Source organism: Tinamus guttatus, unplaced genomic scaffold (assembly GCF_059628265.1).
Source record: "Tinamus guttatus ecotype Peru unplaced genomic scaffold, ASM5962826v1 Tinamus_guttatus_pri_ptg000464l, whole genome shotgun sequence".
NCBI lineage: Eukaryota > Metazoa > Chordata > Aves > Tinamiformes > Tinamidae > Tinamus > Tinamus guttatus.
This window is the reverse complement of record NW_028288998.1, coordinates 650,223-677,600: the sequence shown is the minus strand read 5'-3', so window position 1 is coordinate 677,600 and position 27,378 is coordinate 650,223. Positions and strand designations below refer to the sequence as shown.

General features: G+C 36.6%; 1 protein-coding gene across 1 annotated transcript in view; it reads right to left on the bottom strand.

Moving 5' to 3' along the window:
- The window catches only part of ADAMTS19 (ADAM metallopeptidase with thrombospondin type 1 motif 19), a 139,872-nt gene that overhangs the window by 10,346 nt on the left and 102,148 nt on the right, over nt 1-27,378 (bottom strand). The window contains exons 16-21 of the mRNA XM_088532682.1: nt 26,339-26,419; nt 19,239-19,396; nt 18,174-18,327; nt 14,882-15,017; nt 12,432-12,636; nt 10,356-10,508 (exon numbers count right to left, since the gene is read on the bottom strand). Of these exons, the coding sequence (XP_088388808.1) occupies nt 10,356-10,508; nt 12,432-12,636; nt 14,882-15,017; nt 18,174-18,327; nt 19,239-19,396; nt 26,339-26,419 (887 nt within the window). The remainder of the gene's footprint in view (nt 1-10,355; nt 10,509-12,431; nt 12,637-14,881; nt 15,018-18,173; nt 18,328-19,238; nt 19,397-26,338; nt 26,420-27,378) is intronic.

Below are 27,378 nucleotides of genomic sequence, written 5' to 3'. Positions count from 1 at the left end.
AAAGAGAAAAAGGGATGGATTTTTTTTTTTTTTTCTGGTAGATTATAATGGCTTTAGCGACTTCCAAACCTCCTTTATGTAGATTTGTCTCCCCGCAAAGAGAAGTCTGATTATGCACCTATTCTTCCTCTCTGATTCCCAATACTAAGTTCCTCAAACATTCAAAACAAAGACTTGAGAACACTTGAGACACTTGAGAATAAAGCCGCAAGAATTCCATGCATGACAATGCAGAATCTTGATTCAAAGAAACAACAAAATGTCTTACAATCTCTCGCTTCCTCCCCACCCCAAATCAAGGAAGATATCAGCATTTTCCTCTTAAAATAAATTATCTATATGAAAACACATAAAATAGCTGGAATGCTGCAGTAGCAATAGGAAGCAAGGTTTCCCTAAACACTTCACAGAAAGTACAAGACGGACTTTACTTTCCATATATTTTCAATTTTGTTTTTAGGCTTTCTCTAAATCTACATTTAACACAAAAACACATACAAATTTCAACCAGATCAGTTCTAGTACATCTCTCCTCCTGAAAAAATAATTCTTTATTCTTACCTGGGACATCAGACACACTGTTAAAGTAAAAAGTATTTTACAGTTGAACATCCCTGGATTTTACAAACAAATAAGCTGGTGAACTTTGACACATGCTAAAACAATGTTCTACATAGCCGTAGGAATCTACTTATTGACTATACTCAATAAACTTAATATATCCTTAAAGAACACATTTAAATTTCAAGAAGAGCCTAACTCTTCTAAGAAAGTGTTAGGCAACTGGTAGATAATGCAAGTCAACACTTTCACCATCATATTTTTATCTCTTTTCTTTGGGTTAAGGACACCTAGCCAAAAGTATGTTCCTGTTTAAGTTTAAATACATCTTGGCCCTGTGGTATACTTGCTAAGTCAACAAAAGGCCATGTATACTTCCACAGGTCAAACATAAAATTATTTACATGCTTTTCAGTGATGCGAAGTCTTAGTCTTTATTTTCCCAGTTTTCTAACTTGCCTTTGTCCTTCAGAGTTTTTTAAAGAATGTATATATATTTATATACACAGCAGAAACCCAATATTTAGTTTCTCTCTGTGTGTGTGTGTGTGTGTTAAAATAAATCTATGGTGGTTGTGACGTTTTGAGATGAAGAAAGTGAAAGTCTCATCTGGACTAGTCTTTTAGGAACTTTTTACCCTCCATACAAGGAAACAAACTCCTTTCAGCAGCACTTTTACAGAACCGGGGTTTATTTTCAGGGTCTCTACAGATATTTTACAGTTCAAGCCACACTAAATGTTTACCTAAGGACTTCTGTTGTTTTTAAAGTGTCCCAGCAAATAAACCAACAGGAGAAATTATTTGTTCAAGCCATGTGAAAAAATCAGTAATTCAGGTGCAACTTGTGCAAGAGAATTCACACTTAGGGAACTAGACTCTATATTGTCAGCAGTTTAAAAAAGCAAAAAGACAAAAAACCCACACCTTTTGATAACATATTGTATATATTACTGCCATTAATGCTCAGTGATAAAGAAGAAATTGTACCACACACTTCCTGATACTTCACATATCTGAGATACTAGTGCATGCTCTTCTCTGTGTCAAAAGATAATTTTCCAGGGATGAAAACTATCATAGGACGTGCAATCAGGAATATTACATCCCCAAAGAAGCCAGATTTGAAGTCCTGATAATTAGACTTTTCTCTAAAATTTATTGAAGAATTTTGCTGTGGTCTGATGAAAAACATACTCTCAGACTAATTCCATATATTAGCCCTTGAATATATCATTTAATGTTAGCATACATTACAGGGCCTGCCTGCTTCTCTGTACCCCTGTAGCTTACCAGTACAAAAACTATTATGATATAGTAATTAAACTATTATGGCATTTCTAATGAAAGGGCAAGTCAGAGAACTCGCCAAGCACATAAGCAGAATGTCACCGGAAATAAAATGTTCCAAGAAGCCTCTTTCTTCCCAAAGCTTCTATTGTCTGATATTTCTGACTTTTAAGAAATAAATTTATGTCCAAAAATACTGTTCTGTACAACAGAAAGTTAGACATTTTCCTTTAAATAGCATCATGACATGCAGTGCTCTCATTTTTTTTCCAGTATTGTTAAAAGTAAATGAAAGAACTCAACCTATACAACGATTGTATTTCTGTTCACTGATTCTTTTGTATTTTAAATCAGAGAACTAAAGTGATAGCAACTATCTAAGCCAAATGGATTTGAAAGAGATTTTAAAAAAAATACAGTTTGCGAGAAAACTGAACTTCAAGAACTTTTTTGGCTGAAATAGTATGACTCTTATAAAGATCATTCCTTTTGAAAGAAAACATTAAAATAGAAACAGAAAATGAAGTAAAAGCATGTTTCATAGGTTATCAACAAAACTTCTACTCCTCGGTTTTCTGTTCAAAATGTATAAACACAACCAGTGCAAGAAAACAGAATCCCCCCAGAATGATTCTCTTTTGTTAGTAGGAAAATCATGTTGCAAGGTAACACTTCCATAATGTATGACGAGGTGACCTAAAAGTAGAACTGTCTTGGGGGACCTGTCAAAGAGGTCAGAAGGAAACGCTGGTAACCCATGCAAGCTGTTGTGATCCTGTGATAAATGCAACAAAGAAAGATCATTACTCTTGCGTGAACTCTGTTTTATCTTAACATTATCAGAAGTACTTATGGCAAGATTAAAAGAAGGAACTCTAGAGATTAAATATATACCTATGAACAATAGCCTTCTGCAATGCAACAGCACAGAGAAAGCAGAAGAAATCTTTCTCTCAGTTTTCAAAGATCTATAATATTCTCTGCAATTCATTAAAGCTGGTAGCTGAATAATATTAAGTAGCTATTCTGATTGTTTATTCAGACAGAAATCAGGTGTAAACTTTACGTAATTTAAAAATGCATTTCCAAGAATTATTATTATAAGTCTATACTAATCTATTAATCATGTTCAAAAATATTTTTAAAATGTCCTATCACAAACCATTAGAAAGTAGTGAAAAGTGAGGTTCATATAGATGAAAATCAACAACAAACAAGAAATAATTACTTATTACTTATTACTTTTGTAACAAAATGCTAATGACTTTATAGACAATCAAATTTATTTCAAGAATGAATAACTAAGGTGGTGTTATCTACCTTAACAGCATGAAAGACAGGATAAAAAAGATGCATGAAAGAAAAAAGTTATCCAACACACACACACACAAAATCTAGACTCCACAAAAGCAGCAGGATTGCATAAATTCTAACAGAATCTAAGTGACCCAGGTAAATGAGTTAACTGTTGGCAAATCAAACAGTCAGGGTGGCTAAGGAAAATATTTGGAAAGAGAGATGGATGACCTTAGAGATGGATAATCTTGGAGGCTGAGGCACGCTAGGCAAAATAATGCACATTGGACTAAGTCTCAGCACTGCACTAATTCAGTCTTCCTGCAAATATTGAGAGGTTTGGAAGGAGTTGTCAATGATCAGAGAAAAAACACTCAAGGCATCATCACAAATAGACTGATGCAATCATTTGTCAAATGTGTATCACCAAGTGAAAGTAAAAAAGAGCATTAAGAGAGAAAATGCAGTAATATGACAGTCAAAGCCTGCACTTAAAAAAAAAAAAAAAAGCTGGTGTTCAAAGTACAAAATGTCATGGAACAAGATATCTATTCCCAGACGTGGGACTAGCCATCTAATAGCAGATAAACTACAGCATTTTCCAGTTTATTTTGTTGAGATTTCACGTATACTGCCTTATGCTAAAAATGTAACATCAGATACATAATTAGGTATCATAAAGAGGCTGGAGATTCTGATGAATAGACTATATGCACATGTATGCAACACACTTATTTCAGTTGAGTGAAAGTTTGAGAAAACAAACCAGCCTGGATTTCCTTCTTTGTGTTTCTGCTGTCTTTCCTGTGCCCCACCTCAATGTTACTTCTAACTCCACTAGCTCCTTAGTTATTTTCTTCTCATTTTTTTTTTTAACCTAAGTTCACTGTAGCTCCTCGAGATATTGCAAAATTTTGATAGTCCATGTAGTCCCTTTTGAGAATAACCTTTCTAGTGTGGACCTGATTGAGCTAAGATCTTCTTCATTCCCTAGATCACTACTCAGGCTACAGCTCTAAACAAGCTGTAAAGCTCTGCTTTGCAAGGATGTTTGATAAAGTCTTAGGGTAAACATTTCAGTAGCACTAGTGAACTATGGGAACTGGTATTTAGTGGCCTGGTTAAGACTGCACTAAAAGGGGTGGGAAGACAAGAGGCAGCTGCACAGGAGGTGCAATATAGGCACAGGAGGCAATACAGGTTCGCACACATGATTTTCCCTCTGTGAAGACACTAAGTAATTTTGCTTAAAAGTAAATTTTCTCTCTGAAACAATAACTTTGCATTTATTACTCTATAATTATGACAAGCCTTTCTAACAGTTTGTCCAAAAAAGCTGTTCCAATAACATAGTAAATTGACAGTAACTTGTATGAGCAATCTATTTCTTACACAAACATCACCGCTTTATTTTTGGGTGTAAATAATTTTTACTTTTAAAGAATGCTTGAAAAATATCCCTATCACATGGGCATTCCAGGAAGTAGAAGGACAGTTGGACATCAACAACAAAAGACTGCCAAAGACCATCCAACACCTCTGTAAAATACAGAAAAAATCTTTAATTTATTCAGCCTCAAAAAAATTAATAAGTAAGTCATAGTCTAATCATTCTTGTCAACTCTGAGGAGTGATAAACACTGCCAGCAGCCAGGCTGCTTCGTTTAGTTGCAAGCTACAGTTAGAAGAGAAGATGTGGATGGAAGGGCAGTCCACGAAATTTGTAAAGCTGCCTACAGGTTCAAAATTTATGACAATCTTAATAGCAACAATATTTATTTATGAACTATTGCTAGGTATATATGGAAGGAAACATTTATTTATTTATAAAGTTCTCAATTTTCTATTTTAGCTGCCTTTCTCTCCTTTTATTTTTACTGTATGCCTAGGAATTACCTAAAGATCCCTACTTTCCTCAGTTACATTCCAGACTGCCTTTTTTTTTTTGACTTCTTAGACTCCCTCTAATCACCAATGCTTATGAAGGCAACTTACAAATCAACCTTTTCACTACCACGGATCATTGTGTCACTACCGTGTAATCAAGAGTGTTTTCCTGATACCTCTTTTTAAAACCAGAAGAGCCCAAAGGGATCTGATACAACTGCTGAACTCATTCATACTATGTTTTTCCTTCTCAGACTGGTACAAACTTACTAAGCAACACCAGTGACTGCATATTTGGATCTCCTCTTTCCCCTGGGACCATACTTGCCTCCGCCACTGGTTCCCTTTAGAGGTACTCTACGCTAGTGATTACGGATTCTTTTTTATATCTTCTCCCCTTCCTTTTGCATTATATTATCCCTTTTACTACAAAGGAAGGTTGCTTTGGGTGTCCACTTGCTAGCCACTCGTCATCTTATTTAAGGGACTGCTCAAGAGAAATGTATACAGACAGGCCACATCTTCTACCTGAGACACTCTAATGGCATGCATGGAGTGGGGCGTGAAGACTTAGATTTTTAAAGAATTACAAAGTGCTTATGTGTAGAAGATCATATATTTGATTATATATTTATATATTTGATTATATAGTTCTACCACTACTAATGGTATTTGTCAGACAGCAGCATTGCAACAGGGGTTGCAAGTACCTTGTGTTCTTATTTACTCTTGCTTTGTTTTTCTATACAGCCTAGTAGGGCAAAACAACTTAAAATCTATCCAGTGTAATCTTGCTTACAGATATTGCATTTCCAGAGGTAACAGATCTGCCCAAATTACCTTCTGAGTCCAATTTGCCCCTCCTGAAAACTTTCCTTACCTGAGGAGCATCCTAACCGTGACAGCACCAATGAAAAGGACCTACTAGGTTTCAGGACAATAAAAATATCAGTCCCACCTACATGGGGACATGTACACATGTATGCCTGTATGAATGTACTATATGGGTCATGTCTACTTTCAAAATCCTTCTCAGCCTATCAGCGCTTTTGCCTATTATTTAGAATGGGCTTGTTCTGTTTTCCTAACAAACTAACATGACATTACATTTATTCCAGGCAGAATACAGTACATTTGAACAGATCTAGAAGAAAGGTTTTTTGAAACAAATTGTGCTAATGTTACAGGATCAGCTGGAAATGAACAAAGCTCCCTGCTCTCACATGATTATATTGACAGCTGTCATATGATTTGCTCATACCTCATTTCTGAAACAAAGACATAGCTCATTTGCTGGAAGTTGATTGTATAATTAACTTAATTAAAAGTTATTAACATGAAGTCAGTATTACTTTGACTTCTATCATTTCACAAAAGTCACATAATCTCCTTGTCCATAAATCATAAATCAATCAAAAAATAATGTCATATTCTGAAAAGTGGCCAAGAACTGTTCCATTCCCAGAATCTCAAAGAGCTAATAATTTTGGATTGGGAACCAATGAATAAAAACAGGGCTAATTACCTTGTCAGTGCAATTATATCATTAATAATATCTGAGTTCTACACTATACAAATTAACAAAAAAAAAGTTCTACAAAATTAACAAAAAACTAACAAAAAAAAAGTTCTACAAATATTTAAAAACACAGTTTAATGGTTGAATGCTCACACTGTTGAACAGGTTGCAAAAATGCATTCTCTCCCCTTCCCCTTTCTGCATTTTTGCATCCTCTTTGACAGGGACAAAATAAGAACAATCCTCATTACTGACAGCTGTCCCGCTCGACTGGGAGATCTTTATGTGAACTGTTAGGCTTACTCAGCCTCCCCACTAACAGCTGGAGATGATTTTTTTTCCACTTTCTAGAGGGCACTGTATGTACTGTCTGTCTTACGTAAACAATCTGGAATGATCTCTGCATGCTGGGACTCACTGGTGTAAAATCTTAAGCAGTTGCTTCCAATTTCCTTTTAGATTTGCTGGAAAAAAAAATCAGATAAATCCTTCAATCCCATTCTCTCTTCTTCAGACTATAGACAAAGTCATCACCAGTCCAGTCATTAGGACCATGTTCCAGATGTTACATTTGACTCCTCTCGCTCTGTAGTCTAACACATACATACTATTTAATTCCTGTTGCTGCTGCTTCTTTAGCAGCTACTGAATGCATCCTTTCTTTCCAGTTTCCATAGCCAAATATTTTTTAGAACTTATTTCATATTATTCTCTTTGGCCTCCTAAACATATATGCTTTATACCTCTTCATTTCCTACAATGCCATCTGCTAAATTTTTCTCCATTGTTTTGACCCTGCTGAATCCCTCCAAAGGTTTCCTACATAATATCAAATCAAATACATGCTTTTTATTATTATTTTCAAAACTTATTCATCTCTCTAAGTTATTCTCCTTTTCAAAATTCATATTGCCCTACTTCATTTATTTCAGCAATATTTCACCAAATTAAAGGTCGGAGTATTAAAGGGACTGATGTGTCCATTGACCTATTGGAATTTTCAATTTTTATCAAATTTGTTTTGATCTTTTTGGTATTATTGTTTAAAACAATGAGCAAAGAAATTATTTGATCTCTGTGTGACTGTATGTCTAAAACAAGTTAAATTCCGTAACAGCGCTATTATGATTACTAATAATGTTATCTTTTCAGTAATAGTCCAATTTAAGCTCCATTTAAGATGGTGGCTTAAGAGTTCAAGGAGATCAGCAAAGCCAATAAGGATCACATTAAACCCCTTGTTTCGATGTGTGAGAAGCGTCATCTAATTTTTTCAAGCCAAGTCTTGGCATTAGCTTCAGGGAACTTGGCTCTGCTCAAAGGAACAGCCTTCTGTCAATGTCAAGAATGATCCTAAAGAGCAAAAACAGTGAACACAGAACGCTGCACTGAACCTCTGAGTTAGAAACAAACAGCAAGCAGAGATTAACATTTATCTGAGCTTTCCATTTGTTTCCCCCATTGTGGACGTATTAATATGTATGCCATGACTTGCTATGTACTCTAGCAATGGAACAGAATGGTAACAGGAAAAAAAAAAAGGAAATCCAAGTGTACTTTAAATTGAACTCATGTCTCTGTAGAGAAATTAAAGTATCTATTTTTTGGTATAAATCTCGGAAAATTTCAGCTGCATAAGTCACACGCAGGCTGTATGTTAACCACCTAAAAGGTTTCATCAGCTCCATGTGAAGTATTTCCTAATCTTCTGGTTCTGAAGTCTGAAGTACAATTTAGGTAAGAGTGGTACCACTTGGACTGTAGAGGGAAAGCAGAATATATGAGATGTCAGTAAATTTTAAACAGAATGAAGTAAGTTCTTGTATATTTATGACATAAATGTTTATGGAAAATACTGGATTAGAAAAAAGTCCTTCTATTTAGAGGGCACTGGGAAAACAGCGTAACTGTCTGAGCATCCCCACGTAACCTCAGCAGCCCTGATTTGAGCAATTGCTTCTGACTGAGAAAGCAGGTGGTCATTTCTCCATAGGCTATTCCTTGATAGCAGTAATGCTAAATGATGCAGGTTTCTATTGCTGTTTGGTGCTCTGGAACTGCAAGTATGAGATTTACTTTCAAATATATCTTCCTGTAAAAGTAATCCCGCCATTAATGTTTATTTGCTTCTGCCTGTGATTTAAATATTAATGGTTCTACTTCTCTGTGCTTCAGCAGAAGCTATCAAGGAGATGTAGGGGAGTTATCTTTTAGCATCTATGAGGGCATTTCAATACATCATTTTAAATGACCAACACTACAAAGAAAACATACTTGATGCTACACATTTAACCAAAATGTTAAATAACTAACATAAATAGAAAAAAAAAAAAGAAATGGAGTAAAAAGTAATTTGATAGTAACAAATAGCCCTACAGTCATAAAAAGGGAGCTCTCAAGAAGAGTTCTGTGAAGCACGAGTTGCCCGCGGAGTTCTTTCAGCTAATTCTTGGAAGACTGGCTAGTCATATACTGCTGGCTTTAGTCCTTGTTTCCAGCTGTTACATCACATGAAAGACAACTAAAAATATATTAAATACTTCTCCATATAAGCATGTTCAAAAGCTACTGCAAAAATGTTATGCACTGACAGTAGAAGAGGTGCATGCAAATCTATGAGCAGAGGAAAAAAAATGTTTACAATCTCTATGCTAAAGTGTGGTCTATGACAGGTCAAAACTGATTCTTGACCCTCAAGGTTCAGTTTTAGCATTTCAGCATGTCTTGAATATTCTAAACTGTTTCAGATGTTCAAGGTCTCAGTCCAACAACACATACAATCATGGATCTAACAAAGACTTTGTGATAACATTTGGCAGATGCTTATGTACCTCAGTGAAATGAAAAGCCACGTGCCAAGGAAATAACAGACTGAGAGCTACATCAGGATTTCAGAAAAGGCAGTTAAGAGATTCATCCTAGATACTAAATGGATCCTTAATAGGCTAAATGTGTCTCCTTACAAGGCTGGAAGGTGTAATGTAACCAAAACACAAATTAAAAAAAATGGGTAAACTAGAATGCTGGAGTGTCCTGCAGTAAAAGAGAACAAATAAAATTGATTACAGTTGCAGACTGGGGAAGTGGAGAGAACAGCAGCATGTTGAAAGAAAAGTATTTTTGATGTTCGGTAAGGAAAATTTTATCTTTCCAAAACTACTTTATTAAGCAATACTTGAAAGAGATCAACCAAAATGCATATTACAAACAGCCTCCACTCTGCAATCTAGAAATAACTATCTCTTTGCTGTGCGACATGTGCACTCCACTGTGCATGAAACTAACACATGGCCTCAGCAAATTTTCTGGTCTGAAGTGGGTAAGGCAAAATAAACCTGAAAATATGCAAGAACTACAAACAAGACGACTGTCACGTTGCTTCATTAAGTGTCATCACTAGTCTCAAATACACCTGAAAAGGGAATACTGCTGACAGGGACTTTGCAGACGTGGATACAAGACTGTACAGTACTCTTTAATTCCTGGAGAATTTTCCTAACTAGTGAAAATAGTACATTTATATCACATCTGTCTGATTTTTAAGATTTGTCTCAGATTCTTCATTTTCAAAATTCTTCTTCAAAATATCTTCATTTTCGTTCTTCATGAAGAACCTCCAAATAAAGGTTCTTCATTTTTATTATCTTTATTTATGCTTTGGTCACACTGTGACTGTAGGTTCTCCTTTGTATGTAGTTTTACTGTTCCTTCAGCTGAAGTCCTACACCTGGGGCAAAACCTGTGCTTGTTGTGAAGAACTCAGCTTGCAAAATGTATCCCACTTAGTGGAAAAAGCACCAACCTTAGACCAGTCTCCCATTCTCCAGACGTAGCATTTGGAATAGTCCTCACAGTCTTCTGCTTCCTTAGGTCTGGTGGACAACACACACTTCTTGCGGGGATTGGTGCACCGCACCGTCCGATGTCGTACGCCCTTACCGCACTTCACAGAGCACTGTGGGAAACAAACATTTTTTTCAGGTTTGTACAAGAGACAAAGTTACCCCATGGAAGGAAGTAGGAGTCCTTTGGCCTTCTAATGACCTCTGCCAGGCTAACATAAATAATTCAAGACTCGAGTAATTTCCTGACTTCCAATCCTCTCATGTATAGACACTGGATTTGTTTAAATTCACCAAAGAACAAAAATCCCTTATTGGGCAGAATAATAATTTCTACTTTTTTTCAGCTAAAATATATAGCTTGAAATAATCAAAAATATATGCTTAAGAAAAAGAGATTTAAAACAGTGTTTGGATACGAAAAAAATTGAAAGGTTATGATCAAGTGAATGCAAAGTGTTGCAGCTTAGATATAAGGTAATAAATTTGTTCTAAGAATTAAAGAAATCCTAATAAAAGAAAATGTTTATAAGGATAAGACCTAAAGCAAATTCCAGCAAACTCTACTAAATAGTGTCTTTTCTGGGACTTTTCTGGGAGAAGAAGATTTAAAAGTGTTCCAAAACTGTATGCAAGAATCCAGCCTGACTCTGAAAATTCAGTATATACAGTACATAGTATGTGAAAACTGCCTTAACAGTTCACAGAAGGTCTTAATCTATTTTTTTTCAGCTATTCCCACTTATGCTGCCAAAAATTATGCCATTTCCTTCTCAAAACATTATCACTGCTTTCGATCATCCCACTGCTTGCAGATTAAAAGTCTCTTTTGCCAAGCTGATTACAACTGCAGGAAGCGGCAGTGGCCAGCTTTCAGTGTAATGGTGATAGTGGGAATGGCCATGGGAAACACCTCACTCTTCAAAATGTGTTTTTTCATTCCAACAAAAACATGCTCACTTCTGTTTGATTTCTCAAACGTACTAAACAATCTGGGTTTCTTTCTCTCACCTCTGTAAGTGCTCTTCCCAATGCCAGCTCCGGCATTATAAATCTCCTGCCATTTACTTCTTTTTATCTCTACCTTAGCGTCTGCTTTTCATCCTTGGAAACATTCCCTGTGCCTTAGCTCTTTTGTGCTTGGGGAGATCAACCACTTCTGCTGAGTGCAGGAGTGCAAACAAGGGTCTGCACCCATGCTTAGTGCCTGTCCTCATGTTCTGAACCCTGAGGGTCCGATGGCACGATGGGAGGCACGCAGAACAGCCATGTATTTCCAGCGAGCGGGGGGGGGAAGTCCAGCGAGCCCCAATAACCATTACAGTTTGTCCACAGGGCAATGATAATAACTCCTTCTGCCTCTGCAGCCAAGCACTACCAAGCCTTCCAGAAGTCCAAGAAAAACACATTGACATAGTCAGCAAAATATCTTCAAAAAAAAAAAGGTCAAATATCAATTAGAACCTGCACCAATGCTTCCCAATGCTTCCAGATGCAGTGGATGTGAAGTTGTTTTTTATAAGCACTTTTGCCCACTGTGTGTGCTGCTCTTGGAAAAAGCAGTGAGCAAGAAGAAAGCAAAAGGAAAGGAAATGTGCTTTTTGCAAGCAGCTTCTCCCATGGTTCCTGTGGAGCAGGATGGCAGCAAACATTTGCCTGATTAACATCCATTGGCACAAAACCGTTTCAGAGACGCTCCCCAGATGATCTCACATCCTGATAACTGAGAAGTGATGGTTTTAATTAATTCTATATACCTTGTAGATACCCATTACTTCAGTTGGAGTATATTTGACTATACTGTCTTAAAAATTAGCCAAAAGAAACTGCTTCAGAACATTAGTGAGGTAAAATGCAGAAATTTTGCACAGCTGGGTTTCTGAATCCCTGACCCCTCTGCCATATCATTGCATGAGGAGCCAGAAAATCTTTAGGCTGGGCTGTGCCGTTTGCCATTGAGACAAACAAACTCATTTCCAGAAAACGTTAAGGCACAGACAATATCTATGAAATATCTGTATATCTTAGCCAGGTACCTCCGACCAGACTCCCGCTTCCCACACGGTCATGCAGTCCTGGCCTTCGCAGCGCTGTGCGGAGGCGGGCTTGGGACCCGGGCAGTCCCTCTCGCGAGCTCTGATCAAGGTGCCGTTCCTGAGCTGCTGTGTGCAGGCGACTTGTCTGTTCTGAGTCCCTTTGCCACATGTCCTCGAACACGGAGTCCATTCTGTCATCATCCATCTACAAAAACACATAGGCGACATAGTAACTAGGGATGAGGCAGGGGAAGGTCCCCTTTAGTTTATCTTGTTTCTTGCTTACCAACAGCTTTGCTGCCTAAAATCTATTTGCATATTTCTGGTCTCCTTTTTAAGGAATAATGGACTAATTCGAACAGGTCTTACATTTAAATAACATATTAATGTGCACCTCAGTATTTTCACTCCTCATACCCACTCCTCCTTCCTATATTTTCAGAATATTTCATATTTTTTAATCCATTCCCCTCTCTGTCATTGTAATTCCTAGTAGGAAAACTCCAAAATGCAACCATACTATTTTAAGGGGACCGGTGACTGGATAGTCTATTATTCTCTGGGTAGCTATATGAATATCTACATGCCAGTGCATGCCATGAACTTTAAGTCCAGCATTCTTTGAAAACAACTAAAAGACAGAACCGCTGCTGTGCCAAAAGCTCACTGCTCTGGTGGGAAGTATAAAAGGTCAGACTTCATGCTCTTTAGGGTCAGGCCTAACTCAGTGTGCATGGTTTAAATCACAAAAACAAGGAAAGCTGAGGAAGCTTGGCAGAGCCAACATGTTTGAAGAGAAATAGTTCTAGAGCATAACTTTTCCCAAATGTTCAATAGTTCCAGACTATAACCATATGCCCTTAAAAAAAAACAGAAAGTTCTGCCATTGACGCAGAACACAAGTGCATCCCAAGAGACTGGATTTGCAAGGGAGAGTCTTTCAGACCCTGAAATTTAACATACCAGTTCCAACCTTCTGTCCGGCATTCATTGTGAGAAAATATAATGTTTAACTAAGATTTTTTACTATTAGCTCAAAGACTCAATTTACAAATCACAGCTTGTCAGGTTAAACTAACAATATAGTTTAAAACATGTCTTCAAGAGCCAATAACACTAGTTATGTTTTGGGTACATTTGTAGTGAAAGGCAACAATAAATGCTTTGTAATAATCATTAACAGTATATTGAAAACTAGATATTTAGAAGCATGATATCTTTCTGCATTTCTCAGCATAGCATCTCTTGATCTCTTGAAAACATTGAGCATATTAAAAATAGATAGTTGACAATGCTGTAGAAAAATATCACACTATTGCATTCCTATCCATTAAATAATAATCTGGACCTGCACATATATGGTGAAGCATAAATAATTCCTTTAAAGTATAATGCTCCAATCTGTGGAAGTCAGCAGTTCCATCTAACCTAAAATGTATTCGCCACTGATATTTTATGGATTTCAGTACTTTATTCTTTCCAACAAAACTATGTCATCTGGTTCATTTTATATATAATTCTTCAAAAGCATTTGCATTTTATTTACTTTACATTGTTTTCTTTAAAAATACCATTTATTTCTCCTCCAGATGACAGTGATAGATGTAGCTCTGTGTTAGCTCCTAAGGAAATTAGCTCTTGCCCTCTGTCCCCCTGCTCCACATCATACTTGAGGACTTCCCTAGGCATAATTCTTAGCTGCAATTCAGAAAGAAAAGGATTGTAAATTGTGAAATGGGCCTTGCAGCACAGTGTTACACTGCCCCTCAGAAGATGCCTGGCAGGTCCTGGCAAGGGCGACAGGCCACAGGCACCAAGCAGGGTGGTCTCTACTGAGCCCAAGCTGTCTGCTACAGCTGTCTCCTGGGGTGAAATTCCGGGAAAATGCTTCCTCTGCTTCTTCTACCACTCCACCACCAGTTCAATTCTGCATATCACATATTGATCCCCCGACATAGGGGTGGGAGGCAGTGGGAAGAGTCCATATTTCAAGTTAAATCAATGTATTAAAAATAAGCAACTGCTTCTTTCACTGATCAGTACATCTAGAGCGTAAACTGGGGTTTTAAAAGAGGATAGCATTGCAGAGTGTAAAAAACTGCAAGAACACAATTTTGTTCATATCATGAAGCATGGGATTAAATCCATCCCTATATAAACAGCATTTAAATTTCAATTTCATAATACACATCAGCCTGTGGGAACTCTTACTAAGGAAATTAATGGGCTACTTTATTGAATAAGAATTGATTTAGGCATATGCTTAAGGCTTTCTCTCTTTTGTTTCATCAAAACTGAGAAGAAACAGCTGCCAGCACTTCAGTGTTCCCTAAATTTCTCATTATTGCTTTTTGATGCATATATTTATTGCACATTCATTGCCACAGGCAGTCACCTCTCCCAAGATTTTTACATCTAGATTTAGTCTAATATAATCAAATAACTATTACCTGGTCTGGCATGGCTGTTCGTTGCACTTTCGGATCTGTGGTTCAGGTTTAGTTAAATATTTGCACTTCTTGTTGTCGACAAGACTGATATTCTTGTTCATAATCTTTGTGCAAGATACTGTTGTTTTTCTTTCACCTGATAAAAAACAAAGCAACAATGTAGGTAAAACCAGGAATATACAAGTTTGTTAACAGAAAAAAAAAAGGGAAAAAGAAAAGATGCCTGTGGAAGGCCAAAGGTAACTTTATCATACACAGCTGTTTTATGTAGAATTTGGTTGGAAGAAGTACAAAACAAATTATGTTAAATTATGCACTTAGAATTTTATAAAAATATACATTATACAAGGTTCATTCCTTCTATAAAAGTTTAAAAGCCATTGATTAGAGAAGCAAAGGTTCTGAGAGAAACAATTTGTGCTGATTTCATATACATGCTCTGAACAAGCAGGATGTGCCATTTCTATATTGCTGAATTTCAATTATGGAAACAGAAGATGCCAGGAATGTTTAAGGGTGGAAGGATCTCGCTGGATGAAAATGAACCACTGACTTCTTAACTGCCAAGAAAAAGATGCAAAACAGGTAGACGGAAATACATTTGCACAGTACCTTACTGCTATTTTATCTACAATTCAATAGAGTGAAATAGTATATTCAATACTGAAAGTGAAAGGTAAAAAAAAGACTTTAAAGTCTGTAGGAAACAATACAATCTTCTTATCCAATCCTTTGCACACCATCATTGACAGAATTTTGCTGCTTTTTAATGAGTCACAGGCCAAAACTGACTTAATTGTATCTCTCTAAACCACTAACATTTGAGAAAAGCTTGCAGAAAGATTTCACAGAACGAAGAAAGTAAGTTTGTCCATTAATACAGAAAATTTTGCTAGATTTTAATATATCTGCCTGGTTTAGCAATGTATTGTGAGGCATGGCCAACACTTAGCAAATGAGGATCAGCACATGCAACCTGTAGGCAAATGCAAATGCTACATGCAAATAAATAGGAGCCTGCCCTCTTCTCTATCACCTAAAGAAAAAAAAGGCACACAGCTGACCTGATCAGCAGAGCAATAATTTAAGAAGTTCAAATATTGTTTGCTCAGACCTGTTCTTTTAAATATACCCTTGCCTAGATAGATGGCTTGGAAGTTGGTATGTCTTGAAGACAAAAATGGCCGGAAATCAGAATGAGTGTAAGAGCTAGTATAATTAGAAACTTGTAATAAGATTGATGCCTAAATTTTTGAAAGTTATCAAGACCTTATTAAAGACTTAATTTAGTAGAAAATGCATTCATTTATTCCTACATCTAAGTTAAAACAATCTACTTCTATATAGAAATTTCCTGATGAATAGGGTGCATGCAGAAGTGAGACGGTTAAAAATACTGTGCCACTGGTGGTCAGAGACGTACCCGTGGAGGGAGTAGTAAAGTCATATCATGTGTGTGACCACAGTTGACACTTTACACTGCATTTGTGTAAGTGGAAGCACAGGCAATTAATCTATCATACATAGCCTTTGATATACCTCACAACTTTTTCTGCATTTACATATACATGTGTGTATTCACGTTCTCCTCATGCTCATACACAAAGAAAGCTTTTTCTAAAAGGAGGCCACAGATGAGTTTTGTCTATAAACATGAACAAAACCACACAGCTTTATCCCTAGTTTCACCCTGACATACATTTTATATATTTAAGGAAAACATACTGATAATTGTTATAGTCATTAATCTGATTCATCAAAATATTGATGTTAAAAATTCAAATGCAAACATTTACACAGGGAACAAGCTTCAACATTTTAATTTTGTTATTGCTTCATGTAAAACACATAAATGAACAGAACAGTTCAAATGATTGTGTCTAAAGTAGGAAATAAACTTAAACTTGTACTTCAGAATATTTGGCAGTTTAGAATACCTTCTATGGAACTTTGTATTAACTACTTTAAACAATAACATAAAAATGAAAGCCAGTTACATGAGAAAATTATGATCAATCAGCATTACAATACAACACCTACAAGTTTACAGAAGTATTAATGTAGAATAAATTACCAACATAACATTACCACCATAAATTACCACTGTATTTTAAGGGCTTTTCCAGATAATAGGTAAATTCAGAAACATCTTAAGACAACAATGAAAGATTGTGGTAGCATTAAAATTATACCAAAAATATTTCAGGAAATTATAAAAAACACATATATTCCAACTGAGTATGAGTGCTCCACTAAGCAGCAGAAGGTGCTACTTGCATCACATAGAAAATACCTTCAGCGAGGGAGTTTTCCTACCAAACCACAAAAGGCATGTTTATGGAAACTACTGTAATCTGGTGTGACACCAGAATTGTACACAGATTCAAAGTAGCTAGAACACTGTGTTCTTTAAACTGCTCTTATGAGAAATGGTACTGTTTCCAGGCTTTTCTATTCAGTTAGAAGGTTCATAACAATTTTCAGGACTGCTGAGTAGAAAAGCTATGACTGCAAAGGTTGTAAGCAGGGAAAAGATAAATATAGCATTCACAGCTTAATTCTGATTACTTAAGGTATAAACAGATCTCTACGGGTTGTGTTCACTAAAAACTCACTATTTTTTTTTCTCCTGTATTAACCTTTTTTAGTAACCATCTTCTGGACACCAATTTTGTTACAATAATATTTTTTATGCTCCCATACCTGCCTGTAGTTTGTTTTTTCCAAATGCACACTTTACTGGTTTATAAACACAAACACTGGAGAAGCATTGCATCATCATGTTAGTATCTGCTGTCACAACATTTGTTCTACATGTTTTTGGATCATTCTCAACTCATGTAAACACTCATGTACACAGTTGATCTGAGTGCAGTTCAGCTTTTCTGTAGTTTGAAATGACTTTTACAAATCATTTATCCTCAACGGGTCCAAATACACAACAGAACACAAAATGGATTGCCTACTCCTGCTCTAGCTCTTGCACTTCCCTTTCTTCTTGGAAACTGTGTCCTTAACTCACTTTGTTAATTCAGATTTCATTCCTTCACTATCATTTTTGTCTACTTACCTTATTTAGTTTGCATATTTTCCTGTGGCTATCATTATTCTTCTAATCTAATCAGGAGGTAGGAGACTGAAATATGTGCTTCACCATATTACAACTACCATAGCCTACAAGCTGCAAGTATTATATTAATTATATTACTATTAAAAATCTTACAGTGTGATAGCCAGTGTCTCAAATATCAAAACACCACATGTGTTTTAACACACCTATGCATATATTTACCTCCACCACATACAGCATCACAATCCTCCCAGCCAGAATGAGTCCACATGAAAAGAGGTTCAAGTACTTTAGAGCTCTGATTCTCGGGAATGGGATCCAGTGGGATTGTGTATTCATAGTGTAGGCCATAGCTCTGGTCATGGAAAAGGAGCACCTGCAAGACACAGAGAATGAGGGCTCACCCGCACAGCCACTCCTGGAAGACTAACTTGGACCTGTGAAGAACTAACTGGAAGAACACAACAGTCTTGTAGTGATGGCTTTTGTAGAAGTAATTAATGGAAGTGACAGTCTACAGACCATGTGGAAAACTGTTGACACTTAATCTATAGGTAAAAGAAGTCTTAAGAAACCAACAAATATAACCAGAAATCTACAGGACAATCTTCCTCATGATTTCAGTGTTCTTCCGTAAAGCAGATCTTGTTTTGACATGTATCGTATTTCAATCTATTTCAGATGGATCGCCCAATTCTTACACTTGAAGGTTTCTGAATTGCAAAGTACTACCACATCACTCTCCCTTTCTCCATTTGGCTATCAATCAATCAATCAATATCTGTGGCAATTAATCCCTCCCTCTACTGAAATCACAGCTTAGATTCTTTATAGGTAACTTGGTGATCGCAATCCGGAAGGGTGATTATGTGCTATGGTCAGCCAACAAGACAGAAAAAAATCTAATAGGTATTTTTTCTCTCTCTTCTCAAGCAGCACATCAGCCTTTTATGTCACTTGTAGTAACGTAAAGACATTGAGACTTTCCATGCCACCTCAACAACTTCTTATCATTGTATTAATTATTAGTTATTATTATCCAATTATTGGATATTATCATCATAGGATTCCAATATTATTACTGGATATTATATTATTATAATAATATAATGGATATTATTATTACTGGATTTAAATAGTTTTTTTTAGGACTGTGCTCACAGATCTGCAGGTATAACTTAAATAGATATCATTACCTTAAGAAGTTTGGAAAAAAATTATGTCGCCATGCATTATGACTTGAATCCAATGTAAACAAAACAAAAGAAACCCCACAAATTTTCATACCAATAAATGTAAAGGTGATGTTGTGGGACCTTTGGCAGATATCTTCTCCCAAAGACCTCTCCGAACATAGTGGACAGTGGTCCCAGCAATATTGAATGTTCCTGAATGTTCTATCTTCCAGTCACTATTGATCGACTGTTTCCCAGCATCTCGAAGAGCTGCAAAAACACATGAATAAAGACCAATATAAAAGCTGTCTGCTCTGGAGTGACTTTGACCTCTCCTTACCTCCCCTTAATATAATTTAATGGGTTTATGAAGTCACATGATCTTATTTGAAAACATATTTGTTGGTCTTAATATACATGCACTTCAACAGGAACATGTTTTAGAAACAACTTCTGGAAGGAATGGTTGTAAAAATATATATGCCTAACATTAGCTGAAGTTAATATCAGTGTTTTCATGCTGACAGAGACTGGAAGCCTGTAGCAAAATTCACAATTTGGTCATTGAATTAATCTGATTAAGAGAAAGACAACCATTCCTTATTCTCAGAGCTGTCATTTCTACCATCCATACAAGACATAGGAAATAAAATGGTCAGAAGAAACACTTCAGAATTTGTGGAATTATATTAAAATTTAATTCTGGCTCAGAATTCTTTCACTAGATTTGTTTTTTCCCACCTCAAAATGTACCTATACTATTATCACAGCTGAATACATACTTTAATCAGACTTTCACCACATAATATGATTTGCAGTGGAAAAAGCTTCTTCATTTGATTGAATCGTTTCTATTTCTGGTCTAATCAATAACCCCAAAGTATCAATAAAGACAAGTAAGACACATTCCAAATACTAAGAACACAATCTTTTATGCTATTTTTTATAGCGAATTCCGAATTGACTCCCTCCTGAGGTGAAGAATCCGAAATTTCATTTTAGTTTAGTTTAGCTTAGCTTAGAATCAAGTCTGAAATAATCACATAAAGTAAAACACACTTGAAGTCACCTTCTGGGCAAGAAGTTCTACACATTCCTCATCACTGAAATTGCATGTTTGGCATTAGACTGTTGTGAGAGAACCTCAACAGTTCAAGCTTTGTCCAAAATTTCTTTTTTCAAGTTGTAAGTTAATGTGAGTCATTCCCATAATCAACTTCTCTCATATTTATACTGCTATGTTTTGTTTCTATGGGAAACAATGGCAATAGATCTACAGACTGGCAGAAATACAACTGCATGAGACAACACTGATGTGTGCCACTACAGCACTGTGTTAAATGCTAAGGCTATAAAATCCACTAACACTGCAGAAAGGCCCCATGCTAAAAATAACCAGCCATTTTACAAGATTCAAAAAGTTGGTACTTCAGGATTGAAGATTTTATTATTTAATGCTAACCAAGTTCCATTTGGAGGTTAAACAGTAAGGGCCAAATCCGTTCCACAGCAGAGGAAATTCACTTAAAAAGTGCTGAGGTCCAGTTGAGTCATGTTGCTCAGATGGAGCAGCATCCTCTTCCTGAAAAGAGTGGACTCTGCACAGTCTCATCTTTAAAATGAATATATGTGCTGAAGCACGTGTATGCATGCAGGGGACTGGACCCCTGATCCCAGGGGGATCCCAGGTACAGAATAGAAATATTTTGCATGTTTTGCTCTCAAACATCCCTCTTGAGGCATGGAGTTTACAGGAAGTTAGAAAGGGAATTATCACGCCTTAAAGCAAGTTCAGGTTATGCAGATTCTGTTCCTGCCTCTGTCACAACCTGTGAGCGAGTTCACATAGTTTTCCTGCACTCCACACCACACTTCCACTTCCACTCTGCTCAGCTTACAGAAAAGGATGAAGTCCTGCACACAAGAACACAGTATAGAAGGAAGCTCTCATGCTCTCATGCTATAAACAAGTTGAGCAGGATGCCTACAACTAAAAAGACAAATGACAAAAAAAGACAACATACTGACACCCCAAAATACAAACTATGACCAAAACCAAAAATCAGTGCTAAAATAAGAGGCAGCATCTTCATTGTTCATCCTTGCAAAGCATAAAATAACCACCATTACAATGGGAATTAAGTGATGGAAATGAGTGGAGTATATTTTCTGATCTTTTCCTAAATAACAGAAGAAAGAATTAATACTGTTTATATATATTTCAATAGTTAAATATTTATTTGGAAACTAATCAGGGCTATAATTAAAGTGCTGGTCGACTCTTACTACTAAGCTCATAATAGAATGAAGGAACATAATACAGACTAATACAAACTAACATCGAGGAATTTCACAGCCCTTGTTGAAAAGCCTCCTTTGCACACACGTTTTTATTGTATTTAGAAAAAAATATTTCTACTATTCACTTTTAATTATTCATTACCTATGACCAATATTAACGACTTCTTAAGTGAGTTTTTAGAACAATCCTGATAGTAGATCTTGCATTTATGTGTGAATACTAAATATACCGGTGAGTAAGTAGCACAAGCCCACAAGGGTTATTGTAAGCAATAATTATCAACCTACAACCCACTTCCAGAGAACTGCACAGTGGTGGAAGCAGCTGGTAGCATTTCAGCATCACTTCAGCTAATTAGCCCAGATAGTCATTAATTTCCAGGAATCTTTGGCCAAGATTATTACAGCTATTATAATGAGAACCTGAGAACAAAGAAAGAATATACACGTTGATATGATGGGTCAACAAGGCTAACTAAAAGAATATGTTTGTACTTTTTCTCAGAAGTTCTTGCAAATAGAAAGGAATAGTCAGGTTGTGCTGCTTAAATTTTGTAATGGTATCTATTATTCTAGGCTAAACTAGTATGTCACCAATTTACAAGTGCCTCACAGTCATATTTGTAGCCTATTAGAAATAAAGGACTGATGAAAAAAGTCTTGTGTTTAAAGATAAATAAGTGGTAATTTTGTGTGCTGTATTGCAGTGCTCGCACATATAATGGAATTATTTCCCCATTTAACCTTAATTCAGAAATAAATCCCTGATTTATTTGCTTATTTTGCAGCTACATGTTTTCATTCACAGATTTACAGACCTATTTGCACAATATCCCTTTTATTTCACAGAACTACCGCATGAATCCTCTCAATACCAAATATGATTGCACAAGAATACTAAACTAATGTATGTGTATGCATGTCTATACATAAATCTGTTGTATAATTCTACATAGACAAGATTTTTTTCTAGAAAAAATCTGAGATGCATGCTAAAATATGTATATGCAAAAATATACTGCTAAGGTTTATGTGTATAGATAACTGATTTGCATGCACTAAGCAATTAACTTTAAACACTTGAATCCATGTTACTGTTTACCTTTCCTCATATTTTGTATCAGACTTATGGTTGTAATTGTCCTGGGGAAGATAACTCTGAATTATAGTCTTAGTGACTGTGAATAACAAGCACATTTATATCTTTTTCCATGTTGTCTTTCTCCGCTTTATTAAAGTGATATTTCAATAGACATTTCCACCAGGTTTACATACAATCTGAAAAAAGGTAGACTTTAGCCTCTTAAATCTGAATATTTTCTGAAATGTGTCATTCAATTGTTGCCAGCTCTGTGGTTTCGTGCACACATACGATGGGTGATAGTGGCACTTCACGTTTTTTTTTTTGTTCTCCAGTAACTGAGCCAACAAAAAAGAAGAATAAAGGACAATAAAAAGTCTTTGTTAACATATTAAAATTAAACGAAATATGCATAGTCTTATCCAGCTGAAAAATAATTCAAACTTGCACAATACTTGCTTTAATTTGGTAACTTAGTTTGTATTACTATTATTATAAATTACCCTTTGCCAGATGCACTTCTGACAGTTTGGGAAGATATGAACTTAATTGCAAATGCTAAAGAATGTCTCTTTGTTTCATCTGGAGGTAAAACTGCTTCAAAAAGTTTTACTTATTAACCATCTTATATGGACTTTTATGTATGAAATGAGGTCAGGTTTAGTCTTGGGGGACTCTGTTCTGTGCTGTGGGACCAGGTCATCAGCTGGCTACCCTTGAATTTATTACTATTTTTATAGTCTAATAATTTGGTCCAGATATTTTAAAACTATAGGCTTTGTCAGTAAAGATGAATTTTTCATTTTTTCATACTCTGTTGATCCACCCCTTCTTTCCTCCATCATCTCCCCAACATTACATATATATATTTCTTTTTATTGGGAAATCTATTTTAGAAAAGAAACCAGATGAGAACGCAGCACACTTATGAACTTGGTACCTATAATGGACTCAGCTGCTATGGTTCTGCAGAGTTAACCTGCAAGCCTCCACAGGGTTTCCATCTCCGATGCAGGCTGCTGGTACATTTGAGAATAATGACACAGCTAATCCACTCCTGTATTCTGGATGAAAATAAATTATTTCTCTCCTTTACTCCCAATTAGCACAGACCAAAAGATTACAGTTCTTGGACTGTAAAGTACTTCTTTAGTTATAAAGCATTAAACCATCTTATTAAATCCTTACAGGTTGGACCATGTCGTGCCCTTACACCACAGTGCCACAAGAATGAGGACTCTAACGTCAAACCCACAAATTCTTAGAAAATTCTTAAAACAATACTGTAACACCCTTTCCTACATCTTGCATTAGCTTTTAAAAACAGAAGATCCACTATCCAGCACCATCCAGCTCTAAAGGAAAACTGGCAACAGCCAAGGCATAACTTTATAGCACAGGAATCTAGGTAAGATTTGAAAAAAGTCTTTAATAGCATGCATCTAAGCATAAGACAATTATTCAAGTCTTTGTCGAACACAGTTTTAAGCTCATAAGGTTACATCTCTATGTTTACTTCTTAAAAATAATAAAATGTTTACTTCCTAAAATATTGCAGTTTAGTACTGGGTACGGACTTCAGGAAATATTCTGAAATTAAATAGATGCCTATTTTCTCTTCTGTGTTACTACAGAAAATATCTATTCATAAATACTCTGCCAAAGAAACGGTAATCACCATCTCATATATGTTTTCTTGTACAACACAGCTAGAAAACACTAGCTAGTATATGGATAATTCATAGTAGAAAATCATACCCATGAAGAAATCCTGACTGGAAGGGAATCTGTATCCTGGGTCACCTGTGCTCCTACCTGCCCAAAAGGGAGACACGTACAGGGGGGTCTTGGCAGATGCATCAGCTCAATACACTGTTCCAAGATGTTCCTTACCTCCTTTCCCAAGACTCTGCAGCTATCTTAATAGGGCAGGAGTAGCACTCATGATAAATTACCACCCACTGATAATTTAAGATGCCATAATTTAGATTCATCAGATTTAGACTCATCAACTTCACTTTTTTTTTCTGTTAAAATACGAAGAATGTTCAGGCAAAATGTAGGTGCTGCTTATGAGCAGAATTAAAAATAGTGATCAAACCAAGGTATTTTTCATTGTGTTGTCCTATTTTTAATACTGAGTCTCTCTCAAATGAACAGAACAATACCAGTTATGACATTTCAGAAATTAATTTAACCCTCCAATTATAATAGTAGTTAATTACAGTCTCTTAGACAAGTTTTAGAACTGACTAACAGAGAAAAAAAAACAGATTTTTTTTTTTCCAGTAAAAAACAACTTCACAGAATCACAGAATGGTTGAAGTTGGAAGGGACCTCTAGAGATCATCTAGTCCAACCCCCCTGCTCCAGCAGGGACACCCAGAGCACGTGGCACAGGGTGGTGTCCAGGCAGATTTGGAAGATCTCCAGAGAAGGAGGCTCCACAGTCTCTCTGGGCAGCCTGTTCCAGGGCTCTGTCACCCTCACAGGACAGAAGTTTTTCCTCACCTGGAGGTGGACCTTCCTGTGTTTTAATTTATACCCAATACTCCTTGTTCTGTCACTGGCCATCACTGAGAAGAGTTTGGCCCCATCCTCCCTACAGTTACCCCTCAGGTACTTGAGCATGTCGATGAGATCTCAATTTTCTCTTCTCTAGACTAAACAGACCCAGTTACCCCTCAGGTACTTGAGCATGTCGATGAGATCTCAATTTTCTCTTCTCTAGACTAAACAGACCCAGTTGCCTCAGTCTTTCCTCATACGATAGCTGCTCCAGTCTCTTAATCATCTTTGTCACTCTACGCTGGCCCCTCTCTAGAAGCTCCCCGTCCCTCTTGTGCTGGGGAGCCCAGAACTGCCCCCAATACTCCAGGTGCGGCCTCACCAGAGCTGAGCAGAGGGGCAGGATCCCCTCCCTCCACCTGCTGGCAACGCTCCTCCTGATGCAGGATCCAGGATCCCATTGGCCTCCCTGGCCATGAGGGCACATTGCTGTCTCATGGTTAACTTCTTGTCAACCAGGACTCCCAAATCCCTCTCTGCGGAGCTGCTTTCCAGCAAGTCAAGCCCTAATCCATCCTGGTGCCTGGGGTTATTCCTCGCAGGTGCAGGACCCTGCACTTGTCCTTGCTGAACCTCATGAGGTTCCCCTCTGCCCAACTCTCCATCCTGTCCAGGTCCCTCTGAATGGCAGCACAACCCTTTGAAATTATTTCATTTTTCAATAAACCTTTTTATTTTGCTAGTATCTATGTGAAATATTTTTTTAGCATTTTTGCAGGGTTTTAGCATTTCAGCAAGAAATGTTGAAAATATTCTAATAGAAAATGTTAGAATGTTCTTAAATATATTCTAATGTAAACATATTCCTTGACGTATTTGGAAAAAAAGTATGACACCATGTTGCTTTTATGGTATTTAAAAAGATAAATACTTTTTTGACCGAAAGTGAAAAGGGAAGGGAAAGGGAAGGGAAGGGAAAGGGAAGAGAAAAGGAAGGGAAGGGAAAGGGAAGGGAAAGGGAAGGGAAAGGGAAGAGAAAGGGAAGGGATAGGAGAGGAGAGGAGAGGGGAGGAGAGGGGAGGAGAGGGGAGGAGAGGGGAGGAGAGGGGAGGAGAGGGGAGGAGAGGGGAGGAGAGGGGAGGAGAGGCATGCCATAGCTGCTGTTTGATTCTGCAATTTCTATGAAACTTCTTTAAATGTTCTTTTTGAAGTTTTCTTTTTCATTCATAATTTTGTTTATGGACAAAAGCATGCAATTAATGCTAGCACTCTTCAGTATCTATTCAAACAAAGCCTGAGCACTTTAACTGTACAACGTTTACCTAAATAACTGTGAGCAGGTTTTTCTTCCACAACTTTGATTCTCCTTGCTCCTGCAGGTATCACCAAAGCTTCCACATAACCTGGGTAGGAGACCAAATGTCCCAAGTTAAATACAAAAATACAGAAAAGTACCTCTAGCATTTTTTTTGAATTCATTCTCCTCTGTTTTGCTTTTTAAATACAATGTTATACTCTATATGACAATGGTTTGAAGAACCTTGCAAATGATGTCAGTTACTAGCTTTGAAATAACCTCTGTAACTGTGCTATGTGTAATATATACACCATGATATATGATTAACAGAGCAAAGTAAAACATAACAAGAGTTAATGGGGCTAGAGAATACACAGACGAAGCTGTCTACAGCCAAGCACAGTTTTCTGTCATTACACCACCAGATAACTACAAGAGAATGCCAATTTCTCTCAGCATGAAGAGCTAAGTGACACAATGCTAAAAAACAAACAGCCCTCTCTTGTCTTTATTTATTTAGTTAGTTAGTTAGTTATGGATAATGGAGGACGAGTAAATGTTTTGTATGCCAGTTCTGTTGCTTTAAGACATACAAACCCCATTCTCAATGGCTTGAGCTTTGTAGTATACTCATCACTTATTTGGACTGCATTAAAACTGCTTTCATGAACTGTGGAATTAAGAAATTTCAGTTGAGTAATTTGTTTTAAGAAGGGGTCAGAAGGCAAAGCAGGTGAAAAACTACATGCAGCCAGGAATGTTTATTAATGAAATCAAATTTCAAATTGTCTGAGTAGACTTCAAAAATAGATAGCAAAATAAAGTTTTATCCTGTGTAATTACATAATGCTGTATTACAAATGATGAATATAACACCTTGTCTGTAAATCCTGATTTTAATATCGTATAATTTCCAGGCAGCATTATTTATCTTTAGTTTCCTTAAGAGATAATAATATTTTCTATGCCCTGCTGGCATCCAGCTTCTGGAGAACAACCAGCAGCTGTATTTAGATGGCAGTGCCACAACAGTATATACTTGCACAAAACCTTGAATAAAACCTG